Genomic DNA, 15,043 nt, shown 5'->3' on the forward strand with positions numbered 1-15,043 from the left:
AGGGTAGAAGAACACTATGTATATGTTACATACTTTGACGGGGTGGGAATAACACAGTTACAAAGTTTAAAAATGGGAAAAGAAGAGAAAGAGAAAGGGCAAAGAATAAACTCACTGTTTGCTGTACAGGTAAAAGAGGGCGTCAGAATAATTCAGAACCTAAAACTATTAAAAAAAGTACTCAAAGAAGTCTCACACCCCATTATTCCTTTCATTCCTTTCCTAACCACATATATAATTTCTGATTTGTACTCACCTTCTTTTACAAGTATGCATATATAACATAACATCTTTATATATGCAATTAATATATAATCTGTAGTATGTTTCTTTCACAAAAAGGTATAGGACACAGAAATAAGCATTGCTAATTTGACCTCCTGCCTTACCGAGGCATTCTGAAAACCTTTTTCTTTAATGGGGTACACCCATTTATATTTATTGATAGGAAATATATATGTTTTATTAACTGTTGTATTAATTTGCAGAATTTCCTATGTGGTTATTTTCTTTGTCTTTTTGAAAAAAAAATTTTGGTATTTAGGGCAGTTTGCATTTTTGTTCCTTTATAATAATAGCATATAATGCCCTTGGTTACCTTTTTGTCACACTGTGCAATAAAGGACCAGTGAGACTCTCCAATAGTGTAGTAGAGAAATGGCATTCTAAGCCTGGTGATATCTCCTGGTCCATTTGAAATTTCTTCACAGTAAATGACTCAGCTGTTTTCCCTGCTACCCCCAACCTCCATTCACCCGTGTATAATAAAATTTTTACTAAATTAAAGAATAATAATCATCACATATTTCATATTTTCTAATTGAGATTAAATAATTGGGATAAGCAGAATAAAGAAAAGGAGAATAAAGCTATAGAAGGTTAGATGCTCACTCAACAAACTGTTATTGGGAATATATGTTGGTTTTATAGCTTTTATAAGCAATTTGGACAAATTATGAAAAAGTCTCCAACCTTGTTCCCTGGTAGTGGAACTAAGAGCTGAATCCTTGTAGAATGCCTGCAGAGTTTGTGTTATTGACTGGCTGAGTGTCCCTGGACAACTTAACCTGTGGGCCTCAGTTTTCTGATGATACTTACTTTAAGAAATTGTTACAGAGTTTAGAAATGGTGTATAACAATTGTATTTAATATGGTAACTGGAATATTGGGAGTTCTGTTGTATGGTAGGTGATGTTATTTATTTGTTGGTGCTTTTTGATAGCTTTATAATTATGATCAGAGGAAAAGAGATTTTAAAAAATTTAACATCTGGGCATTGATATATAAGTTTATATTGTTCTAATATACACTAAATGATTTTGTAGAGGTACCAACATGTATATGTTATTTGTCTTATTTATAAGGAAATTAAATGTATTTTGTCAAATAAAATAGTTTTAGTTTTTCTACGGCTTTGTTTTAAGTACAGTACATTGATTTTATATGTTTGCAGTCCATCATTGCTCTTTCATTTTTTTTTCAGTTCACAGTGGGAAAAGCTACAGAAAGATGACACAGATCCAGGACAACTGAAAGGTATCAAAGGAAGTGTTGAGACAATTACCAGAGACACTTCTTTAATTGATTACTAATAATCAAGATACTAAAGTTAACACTAAAGATAGTATCAGTCAGTAGTGTTATAAAAGATAATTTACAAGCTACCATGATTTTTTTTTTTTTTTCCTGCACCACGCAGCTTGCAGGATCTTAGTTCCCCGACCAGGGATTGAACCTGGGCCCCAGCAGTGAAAACATCAAGTCCTAACCACTGGACCACCAGGGAATTCCCTACCATGATATTTTAATTAATGATTTTCTTTTAAGCAACACACCAATGTAATAGGAAGAAATGAAGTTTGAATACCAGTTTCTACATGTTGGGTTATATCATGTGAAAACCAAGCAGTTTATATTTCTTTAAATGCTTGTGTTAAAACAATCAATTGTATACCTAATTTTATCTCAGTATATATGTATTTCATGAGTTATGGAATAAAATTCAATTTTATGTTAATGTAGTTTAGGGGATGCATTTCATTTGGTTATATTTTGAAAGTTTTGTGCTTTTGTTTTCTTTAAAGAAACTATTACTTTGGGTTTTTCCCAACAGGACTACAGTTGACCCTTGAACAACACAGATTTGAACTGCATAGGTCCACTTATACATGGATTTTTTTTCAATAAATATACTGGAAAATTTTTTGGAGATATACAACAATTTGAAAAAACTGGCAGACGAACTGCATAGCCTAGAAATATCAAAAAAATTAAGAAAAAGTTAGGTATGCCATGAATGCATAATATATATGTAGGTATACATATAACATACAAAATATGTGTTAATTGACTGTTTGTTATCAGTAGGCTTCCAGTCAGCAGTAGGCTATTACTAGTTAAGTTTTTAGGGAGTCAAAAGTTATATGCAGATTGCAGATTTTCTACTGTGTAGGAGAGTGGTGTCTGTGCCCCTAACATTCCCCCACCCCGTATGGGCCAACTTTACTTTTACTTTAAAAAACAGTAAAGCAACTATCTAAAATACTCTTATTTAAAAGTTGGGTCAGTAGCCAGTGGTGGGGGAAGTAGTATGAAATGAAGTGGTATTGAGATTCCGTTTTGGTTTTTATTTTTTAATTTAATTAATTAATTAATTAATTTTTAAAGATTTATTTATTGTTTATTTTATTTATTTTTGGCAGTGCCAGGTCTTAGTTGTGGCATGCGGGATCTTTCATTGCGGCGCGCGGGCTTTCTCTCTCTAGTTGTGGCGCTTGGGTTCCAGAGTGCATGGGCTCTGTAGTTTGCGGCACGCAGGCTCTCTAGTTGAGGCGCGCCAGCTCAGTAGTTGTGGTGCGCAGGCTAGTTGCCCTGCGGCATGTAGGATCTTAGTTCCATGACCAGGGATCGAACCCGTCTCCCCTGCATTGTAAGGCAGATTCTTTACCACTGGACCACCAGGGAAGTCCCTGTTTTGGTTTTTAAATGCTTGAAGTACCATACAAGTGATTTTCAGTTGTGTGTTGTAATGGAAAGAAATAGATACTAGAGTTTAAAAAAATCTGCGGTAATTTGCTCTGCTGCCTGTGTGGACTTGAGCCCAACTCAGTGTCTATCTAAAATGGAAAAATATCTACTTTTAAGTTACTGCAGAGATTCAGAGATGCTTAAGGAAAGCACCTAGCACAGTGTCTTACACATACAAGATATTTCAGTAAATATCAGATTCCTTTTTCCCTTCCCATAAAAATCATTGCTGCTTGACTGACTCTATTGTTTTATTTATCCATTCATTCAGTTATTTCCTTTGTACAGGGTACTGTAGGGATACAAAAAAGCATTAGACTTGGCTTCTTCAGTGAACACTGTAGCTTAGTAAGAAATATCACTTAGTTTAATTAATTCTTTATATAAGGTATAAAGTTATGTGGACCGTAAGTAAAATACACGAAGTAGGAATTCACAGTAGAGACAGATTTTCTCTTTTGGTGTGGTAGGGGAGCATCACGGAAGGTTTAATGGAGAGTGTGGCTTTGAAGGGCAGGACTTTAGAAGAGGCAGAGCCAAACAAAAATAACAGAATGAGCAGAGCATATCATTAATAATAATGTTTCCCCCACCACCATCATTATCATGGCACTTTAAGCTCAGGGCACTTTAAAATCTTTTGACTAGAGGGTACCATATGAAAGTCAAAAGATAAGTGAGAAAAGGTAAGAGACACTTAAAATCTAATGGTAGCCTGTTAAATACCTTCATAAAAGTATTTTGTTGTCTAGGTCTCTCGGCATATACTCAGGTGGAACTTCCATATTACTCTAAGTTTATTCTCATTGCTGCATACCTCGCTTCTTATAATCCAGCAAGAACTGACAGAAGGTTTTTCCTTAAGGTAATCATTATTTCTTTTTCACTTTATTTTTGCAGATCTAGGGAATATTTTGAAATTCCTCAACACCTGTAAATTTGTAAGGGATAGAGATTAGAATAAGAGATTCCTAAATATGTATTTAGGACTCATTCTTTAAAGATTTTATTTATTTATTTTCCTTTAATCATTTATTCTTTATTTCTCACTTTACCTTTGCCAGTCAACAATGTTATTTGAGAACTTTCTTTAGGATATTGGGGGTGAGTGAGTGCCACTTTTGGGGTGGGGACAGTCGCGGAGCAGACAGGCTAAAAAAGAGGTGGTATTAGTGTCTAGTAAACATGATATGATAAACAACTTGCAGGGGAGTGTTGAGCAAAGAAGGCTTCATGGAGGGGGTAGCATTGCTTGCTGAATTTTGAAAGGCAAACAGAAGTTAGTCTGAAAATGACAGCAAAAAACAATATTCCTGAAATGAATGTTGATAATAAAATCCAGAGGCCCCAGAACTTTATCCATCACTGGAGCATTCCTCACAGTTAAACTTCCCAAGAGGGTTTCTTTGGGATGCGTGAGCCATTGCCTCAGTCAGCTTCCACCTAAGCAAACGCCAACTCTCCTTCTCCAGAATGAACGGGTGCTCCGTGTGGTCTTCTCCCTGTAACCACTCGCTCTCTCTTACCAAGGCATTATGTCAAGTGGGTGAAAATTATCCTTGCAGCCCGATACATTTTGCTACACATCCTAAGCAAGTCCAATTACAAGCTGATTAATAAAAAAATTCAAACTGAACTTTTCTGTTTCCAGAACTTAGCTGTTTTTCCTCCTAACTCCCTGAGCTCTTGTTTACATTGGTTTCTCCATCTAGAATTCCTTCCTCTCCCATCTCTACATGCTTAAATTCCACCTATTCTTTTTTTTTTCTCCTCATTTAATCATTTATTCTTGACTTCTCACTTTAAGATCACAGCCCAAATGGGTGAAGTAGGTAGTTTCACAGAAGAGTTCAGGTATACCTTAGGTAATAATTCTACATTTAAAAAAATGTAAATAAGGTTTTGTTAAAAATATGAGAGATGGGAATGATTTTAAGGGTCGTAACTCCTTTATTGTTCTAAAGCTCCTACTATAGTATCATGTACTCCATACATCATTATCCAGAACATTCAGGAGGCTCTCTGCATGTATATTAGTTGGAGAAATCTCATTTTAGAATTTTCTTGTTGAAAACAAATAATATGCAGTTTGATTTATTATTAAATATAATACATTTTTGTCTCTTTATTTTTTGCCTATCTCTACCACTAGTCTTTGGTTTCAAGAGGGCAAGGACTGCATCTGTATTTTTTCCCTACTATTGAATCCCAAGTGCTTAACTAAATGCTCTCAATTTTATGCGAATTGACAGCCTGCCTTACAGAATGAATTGAAAACCTGTTTATCTTTGGAAGTTTTGTTTTTATAGAAATAAATGTGCTGTAATAAATCAATATAAGTTCTTTTAGGAAATGTCACTTTTATTTTGAAACCTCTTTACATGCACAAGTAATCTTGTGTACAATCAAAATTGATTTAAAAGCCTAAAATATGTTGGTATTTTAAAGTGATGTTTTAGGTGATAAATAGAATAAAATAAAAAAGCCTAAGATACATAAGTTAGTCTTATGTGTATCATGTTTTAAACAAATTATGCTTTCTGGTTTTGTGGAGTACTATCTTTCATCTTAAAAATTATTTTGCTTAATTGCAGCATCATGGGAAAATTAAGAAAACCAACTTTCTAAAGAAACACGAAAAGGTATTTATGTTGTAATTTCTTTAATGGGAAAAACTTACAAATTTAGACTATTATAGGAAGTAAGTAAATGCATAATTGTATGCATTTACATAGTCATTTGGATGTAAGAAGTTACTTGTATTGATATGGTACCATCATAATGCTGTAGTAGTATTTTGTTATGTTGGATACAGTGATTGGGGAGGCACAATTCAGGTGAGCTGGTTCTAGAGATAAAAGGGAGTTGACAAAATTTTTCTAGTGAATTAATAGATGAAAAAGGTCACCCTGGAATTTTAAATTAAATATAGCATAGTTTCCTCTTTTCCCCTTCGAAACACCACAAAGATGGCATTGAAGAAATGAAAAAGGTTAAACTAACAAGGACTAAGCAGATGAGAGATCTATAAAATTTGGAATTGACTAGTAGGTAGGTATGCCGGTGACTAAGCACATCAGAGAAGGCTGAAACCTAACCCCCAAAACAAGCTGATTTGACCCAAGGAATCTGGAAAAGCTTAGGAATTAGAAGCACTAAGCAACTTTGAAGGTAGGGGTGTGGGGCAAGTTGAAATTGGCAAAAGGAGCATTTAGACTGTTCAGCTCTCTCGTACATCTTAACCACTGTGGTTTCTCCTGGCAGAAGATAGGGAAGTTAGAACTGTAGACTTTGCACTATAGAAGCTGTGAGTTTTGTTTCTCACTCTCATTGTTAAAAGCAGTTTTGCTCAGTATACACTTCTGAATTGAGGACATTGTTTTACTGTCTTCTGGCTTTATTACTGCTAAAAAAAACTGCTGTGAGTGTCTTATTCCTGTGTTATTCCTGTTTTCTCTGGCTGCTTTCAAGTTCTCTTCTCCTTTTACTTTAGTCTTCTTACAGTTTCACTGTAGTGTATCTGGGATTGAATTTCTTTTTACTTGGCATTAGTTTTGCTTCCTAAATTTGAATAATGATGCCTTTATTTAATTCTGGTAAATTCTCAGTCATTAACTTTTCAAATATTGCCTCTCCTCCATTCTCTCTTACATGTTTTCCTGAGACACTGGTTAGGCTTATGATAGACCTTTTCACTCTACCATCTGTGTTTCTTAAGTCTTCCATATTCTTCATTCCCTTTCATCTCTGTGTGCTATGTTCTGGGTAATTTCTTCAGTTCTCTGTTCTTGTTTACTCTTCACCTTTGTCTGATCTGCTATTTACATCAATTTTGTAATTTCAGTAATGTTATATGTAATCTTCAGAAGTTTTTACTGGTTCATTTCAAGTCTATCTGATCACTTTAATATTTTTCCTAGTCATATTTTTCTTTAACATAAAAAAACCTATTTAATATTCTGTGTCTTATATTTCAGTGTTAGAAGTCCTTGTTAGTCTAATTCCACGTTTTCTATTTTTGCTGACTTGTGCACATAATGTCCTGTTTCCTGAACATTTTATTGTTTTTAATTGTTGGCTGAACTTAATCTTTGGAATTTTTGAGGCCTGAGATGTGTTCCTTTAGAAAGGTTTTACACGTACTTCTCTGCAAGCACTTATGAACACCGGTAACCTGGGATCATTTGAAATTCAGTTCTCAGCCTGGGGACTTGCAGACCACAAAGCTATTGTGCATTCTGCCCCCACATCAGCATTAGCTCTGGCTTCTAGTTAAAAGTCTCAGGGAAGCCTTTTTTCTTGCATTCACACAGAGCTAGAGTTTGGCAGGCAGATTTCCTCACCAAATCCATTTGCTTGGCATTGAAAGACTTTTCCATTATGCCCTTTCACTGAGACATCTCTGATTAGGCTCTCCACTATAGGCAGATCATTGATTTTGTACCCTCTTTCTTATGTATGTAGCTGCTTTGGGTCATAAAGGATGGGTAGGAGGAGAGAGTACTTCTGGCTGAGGTAGGGAGGGAAGGATGTGTAATAGGGCTTGCATTTTGAGTGGGCACTCAGGAATGGCGAGGATTAGATATGCAAAGATGGGAGGAGAAATTTTAGTTGAGGAAATGGTTTGAGCCAAGAAACAGAGGTAAGATAGTATAGGGTATATACAAGAAATAATGAAATAAAATTGGCTGGAGTGTATGGTGAGTTTGAGAGAAAAATCAATTGAGGCCAAACTGTGGAAGAATTTCCTTACTCACCAGTTAAGGGAAGAAAGCCCATCTCTTCACCTCTGTAATCTCGGCACTTGGTGGTAATTGGTGGGTGTTTATTGCGCAAATGAATAAATTTAATGAATGAAAGAAGGAAATCAAAGGATGAATGTAAAGCTAAGAATTTTAGGCCTTATTCTTTAGACAGAAAATTATTTAAGAATGTTGAAGAGGGAGATATATGAGTGCTGATCAGTGAGGACTGTGAAAGAGCTGGCACTTTAGACCATCCTTGTGGAATGAGTGGATTTGTACAAGTCTAGGAAGACAGTCTTGACAGAGGGAACCATATGAGCAGACACTGTGAAGTTGTCTTTAGTTCTAGGTGAGCTCTAGTTCTTCTGATGTTATTCTTATAGATTTGACTTTTGTGTTAGCCTCTTTTGTCTTTGGTTCATGTCATTTTATAATCTGAGCTTAGTTACTAAAATCTATGTACACTTAGTAGTAGTAGTTTCTTTGTATTTTTGTTCCCTCTCTTTTTGAAATCTTACTGAATGCTTACTCTATGCCATGCACTCTGCTAGATGCTGTGGACATAGTGGAGAACAGAATAACCATTGTCTCTGCTCTCATGAAGTTCTCAATTTAATAAGGGCATCAAACATTAAAAGCAAACCACACGAATAATAATCATAACAGTTGTTTTAAATCTGTTATGTATCTTCAGTTGTATAGTTCTTTTTCTCTGTATATCCTCAGTTGACACTCATTTTTTAAGATTTTGCTTTTCAGTTCACCTAATGCATGTATGTGATACCAGGTTATCTGCCACTTAGTTTATGTGAAAAAGCAGCATTTTTTCCTCTCCTCACTCATAGTCCCATTCCCCACAATTAAACTTCTTTTAATTGTTCCTAGTTTTAGTTTTTCTGGTATAAATATCTATAACTCTAAGTTTATTTTCCCATCACTGTTTTTCTTGGTTTGACTTGATCAGTTTTCATTCCATTTTATCTCATTTATTTGGTTTCTTTTTTCGCTTATTTCTTCCATTCGTACAGACTTTCATTCTGTCTAATAAGCTATAGTGAATCTAGTGAGGCATTTCTCACACTTTGACTTTCTCTCTAGGGGGGAAGCCAGTTTGCATTTATAGCATACAAAGTCAGTTCTGTGAAGAAGATAAATGTCATATGCCCTCCATGGCACTAGAACACTTTAATTTTAAATTGGAAATGTGTTTTCTAATCACAAAATAAAAAGTGAAAATCAGAAAAGTGTCAGCAGCATTTCACAGTGTGATTCTCAGCCTGAATTGCCTCCCACTTTATTCCCAACACTTCAGGAATTTGGTAATTTTTACTAACATCAAGTCACTTCTAAGTGTTAATGAGGACAGGGACACCAGTTCCATTTAGATAGCTCAACATTTACCTTTATTTTTTTCTTTCTTCCCTCTAATACCATTTCATTCATTATCCTTCCATCCGTTCATTTATTTAACTAACAGTCCCAAGTGCTAGGGATGAAAGAGGTAAATAAAACATCACCTGTTTTCAAGGCATTTGTGTAGAAAAGAAAATACGTATAAACAAGTATATCATGTTGATAATAATAAAAGCTGTTGAGCAGTATAAGCCAAACACTGTTAAGCGCCACATACGATCTTACTTAATTCTCACAATGACCTAATAAATGTAGTTGCTATCATGATCCTCATTTTCTAGATGAGGAAACTGAATATTAAAGAGAAATTTAGTAACTTGCCCAAGAATACATAGTTAATATGGTAGAACCAGCATCCAATTCCAGGACTTTCTGAATCCAAAGCCTATCATGATGTTTAACCACTGTTCTTGAACTCATACACCTGATAATGATTAGTATCTAGGATTTTTAAAGCTCATAGAAACTAATAAGAAGAAGGCAAAAATCCAGTAGATAAATGGGTAAACGATACAAAAAGGAACTGGAAATGTCTAACAAACGTAACATGATTATCACCCTTATTCACTAATGAGAGAAATGCAACTTTAAACACCACTGAGGTATTATTTTACACTCTAAGATTGGCAAAACTAAAAAAATGTCTGATGATTCCAAATGTTGGTGATAATATGGAAGAATAAGAGCCTGCGTGTTCTGCAGGTTGGTCATATCTAATAAAGTTAATATGTGAATGTACTTTACATTGGTCAGGATAGGTTGGACAGTGGTGTAGTGAAAAACAAACTCCCTAACCCTCAGTGGCTTAACATAAAAGTTATGTATTGCTCATATGTATATCCATATTGCTCACGACACAGTTGGATATGAGTTATGTGGGCCTTTTTCATGGTGGTATAGTGATGTCAAGTGAAACATGGTGGCCTCTTAAGTTGTCACCAAAGGTAAAGAAGACTGAAGGATCCAGTGGTTTGAAAGGCCAGATTTGGTAGCAGCTCACATCGCTGCCACCTGTACTCTGTTGGCCAGAACTCAAATCAGATGGCGTCCATCTAACTGCAGGAGAGACTGAGACATGTAGTCTTCTGCGTGCCCAAGGAGAAGCAGTGTTGATGAACACATAGCATTCTCTGACCCCTACTTTAATTGAGCAATCCCACAGAGAAGTTCACACAGGTGTGCAAGGAGAAATGTACACGATTGGCCATCACAGTATTCTTTGTGATGAATTATAGGGATTAATTTTTTAGGGTAGACAGTGATTTGTCATGAAATGGAATTCTGTAGGGTAATTTAAAAATGGACTAGAGCTACATGTATCAAAATGAATAAATCTCAAAAACATAATGTTGAAGGAAAAAAGCAGTTTGGTAGAGTGCTATGTCCAAAATGATATCATTTATTTGAGATACTAGATTATGCGAACAACGCTGTATATGGTTTATGGATACATATATAGCAGTAGTAGTTTAAAAATTGTCATCAAAATGATAAAAACACCAAATTCTGGATGGTGGTTCCTTGAAGGGAGGGAAGGGGAGAGTGGTATGTGGGAGGGATGCAAGGGGGCTTCAGTTTGTAATGTGATCTAATGCTTTTTTTACACAAATTGCATAATGTTTGGATGTGATAAAATTGGGTAGTTGCATTGGTATTTATGAATCTCTTTTCTAAATGTTTGAAGTATTTAATAAGAAAAGCATATAAACTTTAAGACCTGGAAAATGATTTCTAAACTATGTTTTAGATATAAATAGCTGAGGTAAATACTTCATTTTGGAACTCTGAGTAGGTTTTTTTTACTTACAGTCATTCTTTTAAAGAAATAGTTATTCCCATGCTTGTAAATAAAGCTTCTCATTTTATTTGCCCTTGCTCATATAGAGTGCTTAAATTATTACATTGCTACTAAAATTATCTAATAGAGTTATCTAATTATCTATAGACCCTTGAGCGCTGCAGTTTTCTAATGGCAAGTAATTGTACCATTGACTTTGTAGACAAGTATGAACATTTTACAATCTTAAAAATTTTTAATAAATTTTACATTGTTTCCGACTGGCAGCTTATCCACATACTATGAAACACTGCATTCATTTTCTAAGCTAGTATTTATTATAACTGATCTTTTTAGAACTATTAATTTTGAACAGATACATTTTTCAGGCAGTGGCACAAAGAGGAATGGTGAGGAGTTAGTAGTAAGTTCTAGTCTAGGGGTTAGGGCCTAGACCCTTGTTTTGGTTGTACACTGTCTTGACAAATGACTTGGCTAAGTCACTTAACATCTGGTTACAACAGCAAAATAGGGGTGATGTTCGGGCCTAGCCTGGGTAACTTGTGAGTTCTTTAATATTTGTTGATGCTAAATCAGAACATCTTGAAGAAAATGTTGAAAGATAAATCATGATCATATCAGGTAAAGTTTTAACTTAGAGATTGCAAGTTAGATTTATTAGCCTCTTTGGGGAACTGTATACAATGTAAATATGTTGTTATTGGAATTTATAGTACAGAAAGTGAGTGTTCTGCTGTAAGAAGAAAACCCATGATCTTTTTTTCTTATAGACAAGCAATCATCTCCTCGGACCAAAACCGTTTCCACTAGACAGATTATTAGCAATATTATATAGTATTGTGGATAGCAGAGTTGCTCCAACAGCAAATATCTTCTCCCAGGTAACGTTAATGATCGGTTATTATGTATCATCTTTACCTTTATGGAATTCTTCAGGTACTGTGATCAGTAGAGTTCCAGGCATTTAGATTTTTGGTCAGCATATGTTACTAATTAAACTATATAATGAACAACATCCTTGGTAAGTAATTGAAATTCCAGATAAACAATTTTCGAGGGTGTTACTGAATTTGCATATATTTAAAGGTATAATTTGATGACAGAAACAACTTGATGTTTCTGGTCTTTTTCTTTTTTCAATAAAGGAATTTTTAAATGATTATAATTATCTTGCTGATTAAATAAAAAAGTGGCTTCATGATTAAATTGATGAATTATAATATAGAAATATAATTTAATGAAAAAATTTAGAAATGTATTTATAAGAAAATAATCCATAATATTCTTATTCCTCATATATATACTTTGCAGATTGACAGTATGCTTTTTTAAAGAAATGATATATTGATATTTTCCAAAATGATTAAGTTCTTAAAATTTTCACTAGATGGCAGCAGTAGCATAAAAATAGGAAATATGACATTTATAAAGTAGCTAAGGTTCTTTTTTTCGGTGACATTTAAGAAAAACCTATTTGTTAAAAATACAGTCACAGTAGATTTCTTAAATGGTCCAGAAAAACAGCACTTAGCACATGGTATGAATGGATAGAAGAAAAACCACATGATGTAACTAGTATTTATTGAAAAGCAAAGTCACCTCATGTTTCAATGAGCATTTTATGTATATGTTTTTAGGTTGAAAAACATGTAAATAATAGCATTTACATTTTAATTTACTTCAAATAAATTTGTTTCCTGAATGGATATTAGACTTTGTAATCTAATGCGTGATAGTAACTTTTGATTCTTCATTTAAAGAAGTCTTTGGGGACCAAAAATAGCTATGTTCTCAATGTGCTCAACATTAAAGTTAGATAATTTTTATATAAGTCAACTTTATAGAAAATCGTGTCTGCATTTATTACATTTTTGAAGAATGGTAGTCTAGTGAGTTATTAGGTTATGTAAATAACTAGCTAGATGGGTAGGTGGATGGTAGCCCTAATGCTGATAGTTTTAAAAATCTAATTCAGTTTTAATCTGTATTACAGGGATTTTTTTGCCGTGTGTGTGTGTATGCATGTGTATATATATATTTAAATGCTTTTGTCTGAAATTAATTTTTAGTCAAACTGTACATTTTATTAGTAGCTTTCTACATATAATATGTGAGGTTTTTGTTTTGTTTTTGCTGTTGCAATAACTGTGAAATAGACATCAGGTATTATGATCTTTATTGTAAAGAATTGAGCCTCAGAGAGTTGAAGTGATTTTCCCACTATGACAAAATGAGTAAATCTTTGAGAATTAAAGCCTAGGGAAGTGAAGGAGACAGTGCTTCTAAACAGAACGGAAAGGTGTTTGTATCACATGTGATTAATATTTCTTGGGTGCCGAAAAATTACGTTTGTGGGAGACACAAAGAAGGATAATAGATGTGCATTTCTTTCTTCCAGAGAGCTTATAATTTATTCTGGGGGGCAGATAAAAAAACATGTACATAAAAGTAATATTGTAAGGCTGTAAGTGAATGCTAGATAGTGCTGCTGAGAAGTTTAGAGTAGAAAGAGATCACTTCTGGATTGGACAAGAGGAGAGAACTTGAAGGTATCACAGAAAAGGTGAAAAATGGGGCCGGGCTATAGAGAATCAGTAGGATTTTTTTTTTTAAATATTTCTAATTTACATACAACATGTTTGTTTTACAAAAATGAGTAAATAAAAAAGGAAAAATAATAGTAAAATTAGCTGACATCTTGTTTCCAATGGATAGAATTTATAGAGCTCTAAGAGGGAGGATAATATGACCAAAGGTGTGGGACTAGGAAAAAAAGCAAGACACGGTTGTGAAGTGTCGCACCAGATTAGCTGAAAGTAAGCGGGGTTATACTGTAGCAGGGGTAGCAGTCATTGTAGTTCTGATCTAGTACTAATACTGCCACCACCACACGTCACACCCTACATATTGTAGCTAACATTGGTAGAGCATTTCCTAGCAGCAGGTCTAGGTTTATAGGGATGGACAATCAAAAATAATGATAGGCTGCTGATTTAGAGATCTACTAGCTACTCTGAGGCTTTGATTATAGATGAACAATGTAACCAGTCTTTGTTTTCAATAATGCCTATAATGTTGTAATTAAACAATTTAGCCCCAAATGTATCTTTATGTTTTAATGAAGCTAAATTCTTTTCAACGTTAACAACCTCAGTCTTTTTATTCTTTATCTCTTCTAACTAGCAGTAATCAAAATGATAAATTTTGTATATTTAAAACACTGCTTTAAATGAACTTATGTTTATTTGATGAGAAATCATTTAGGACTTGATCTCAGTGATTTCATTTGGGATGCAAAGGTGGGGCGGCGGGGGGGTGGCGGGTACAAAGGGATAGTTACAGTCATCCCTCCATATCCGTAGGTTCTGCATCCACAGATTCAACCAACCACAGATTGAAAATATTCAGGAAAAAAAATCCAGAAAGTTTAAAAAAGCAAAACTTGAATTTGCCTCACTGGCAACTATTTACATAGCATTTACAACTATTTACATAGCATTTACATTGTAGTAGGTACTATAGGTAATCTAGAGAAGGTTTAAGTGTATGGGAGGATGTGCATAGGTTATGTGCAAATACTGTGCTGTTTTATATAAGGGACTTGAGCATCCTCGGGTTTTGGTATGGAGGGGTGGTGGGTGGTATCTTGGAACCAATCCCCAGCAGATACCGAGGGGTGACTGTATAACTAGCCCTAGGAAGTTTACCTTTACTTTTGTTTGGTCAGTAGAGTATCAAAGAAAATCAGATAACATACCATGTTTTAAGAACAAAATGTGGCAGAAATTGCATCCAAAAGAAAGGTATTTCTCCCACGTGCCTTATATTTTTTCTTCCCATTATCTCTTAGTGACTTTTTCTATTTTTCTCCTTTAATTTATCCATCAAAACTGTACTCTTACCCATAGGAATGACAATTTTGTATTTAACCTGTACACAATTTTTTAAGTGCAAAACAAAAATATGACTACATTTGTATTGGAAGTACTTGATATGAACACTAGATGGCAGTATTGTTGCATTCTAGCTTTAAAATGAGCAGGAAAACCTAGCTTTGTTA

General features: G+C 34.4%; 1 protein-coding gene and 1 long non-coding RNA gene across 3 annotated transcripts in view; one reads left to right on the top strand and one right to left on the bottom strand.

Annotated features, from left to right (window-relative positions):
- Positions 1–15,043, bottom strand: part of LOC309666314 — a 1,163,838-nt gene that overhangs the window by 739,918 nt on the left and 408,877 nt on the right. The gene's annotated exons all lie outside the window — the stretch shown is intronic.
- The window catches only part of ORC5 (origin recognition complex subunit 5), a 121,012-nt gene that overhangs the window by 27,267 nt on the left and 78,702 nt on the right, over positions 1–15,043 (top strand). For both annotated transcript variants that reach the window (XM_082473607.1, XM_082473608.1), the window contains exons 9-12: positions 1,484–1,536; positions 3,780–3,892; positions 5,622–5,669; positions 11,754–11,864. In XM_082473607.1, the coding sequence (XP_082329733.1) occupies positions 1,484–1,536; positions 3,780–3,892; positions 5,622–5,669; positions 11,754–11,864 (325 nt within the window). The remainder of the gene's footprint in view (positions 1–1,483; positions 1,537–3,779; positions 3,893–5,621; positions 5,670–11,753; positions 11,865–15,043) is intronic.

This window comes from Balaenoptera physalus, assembly GCF_965194825.1.
Source record: "Balaenoptera physalus genome assembly, chromosome: 8".
Lineage (NCBI taxonomy): Eukaryota > Metazoa > Chordata > Mammalia > Artiodactyla > Balaenopteridae > Balaenoptera > Balaenoptera physalus.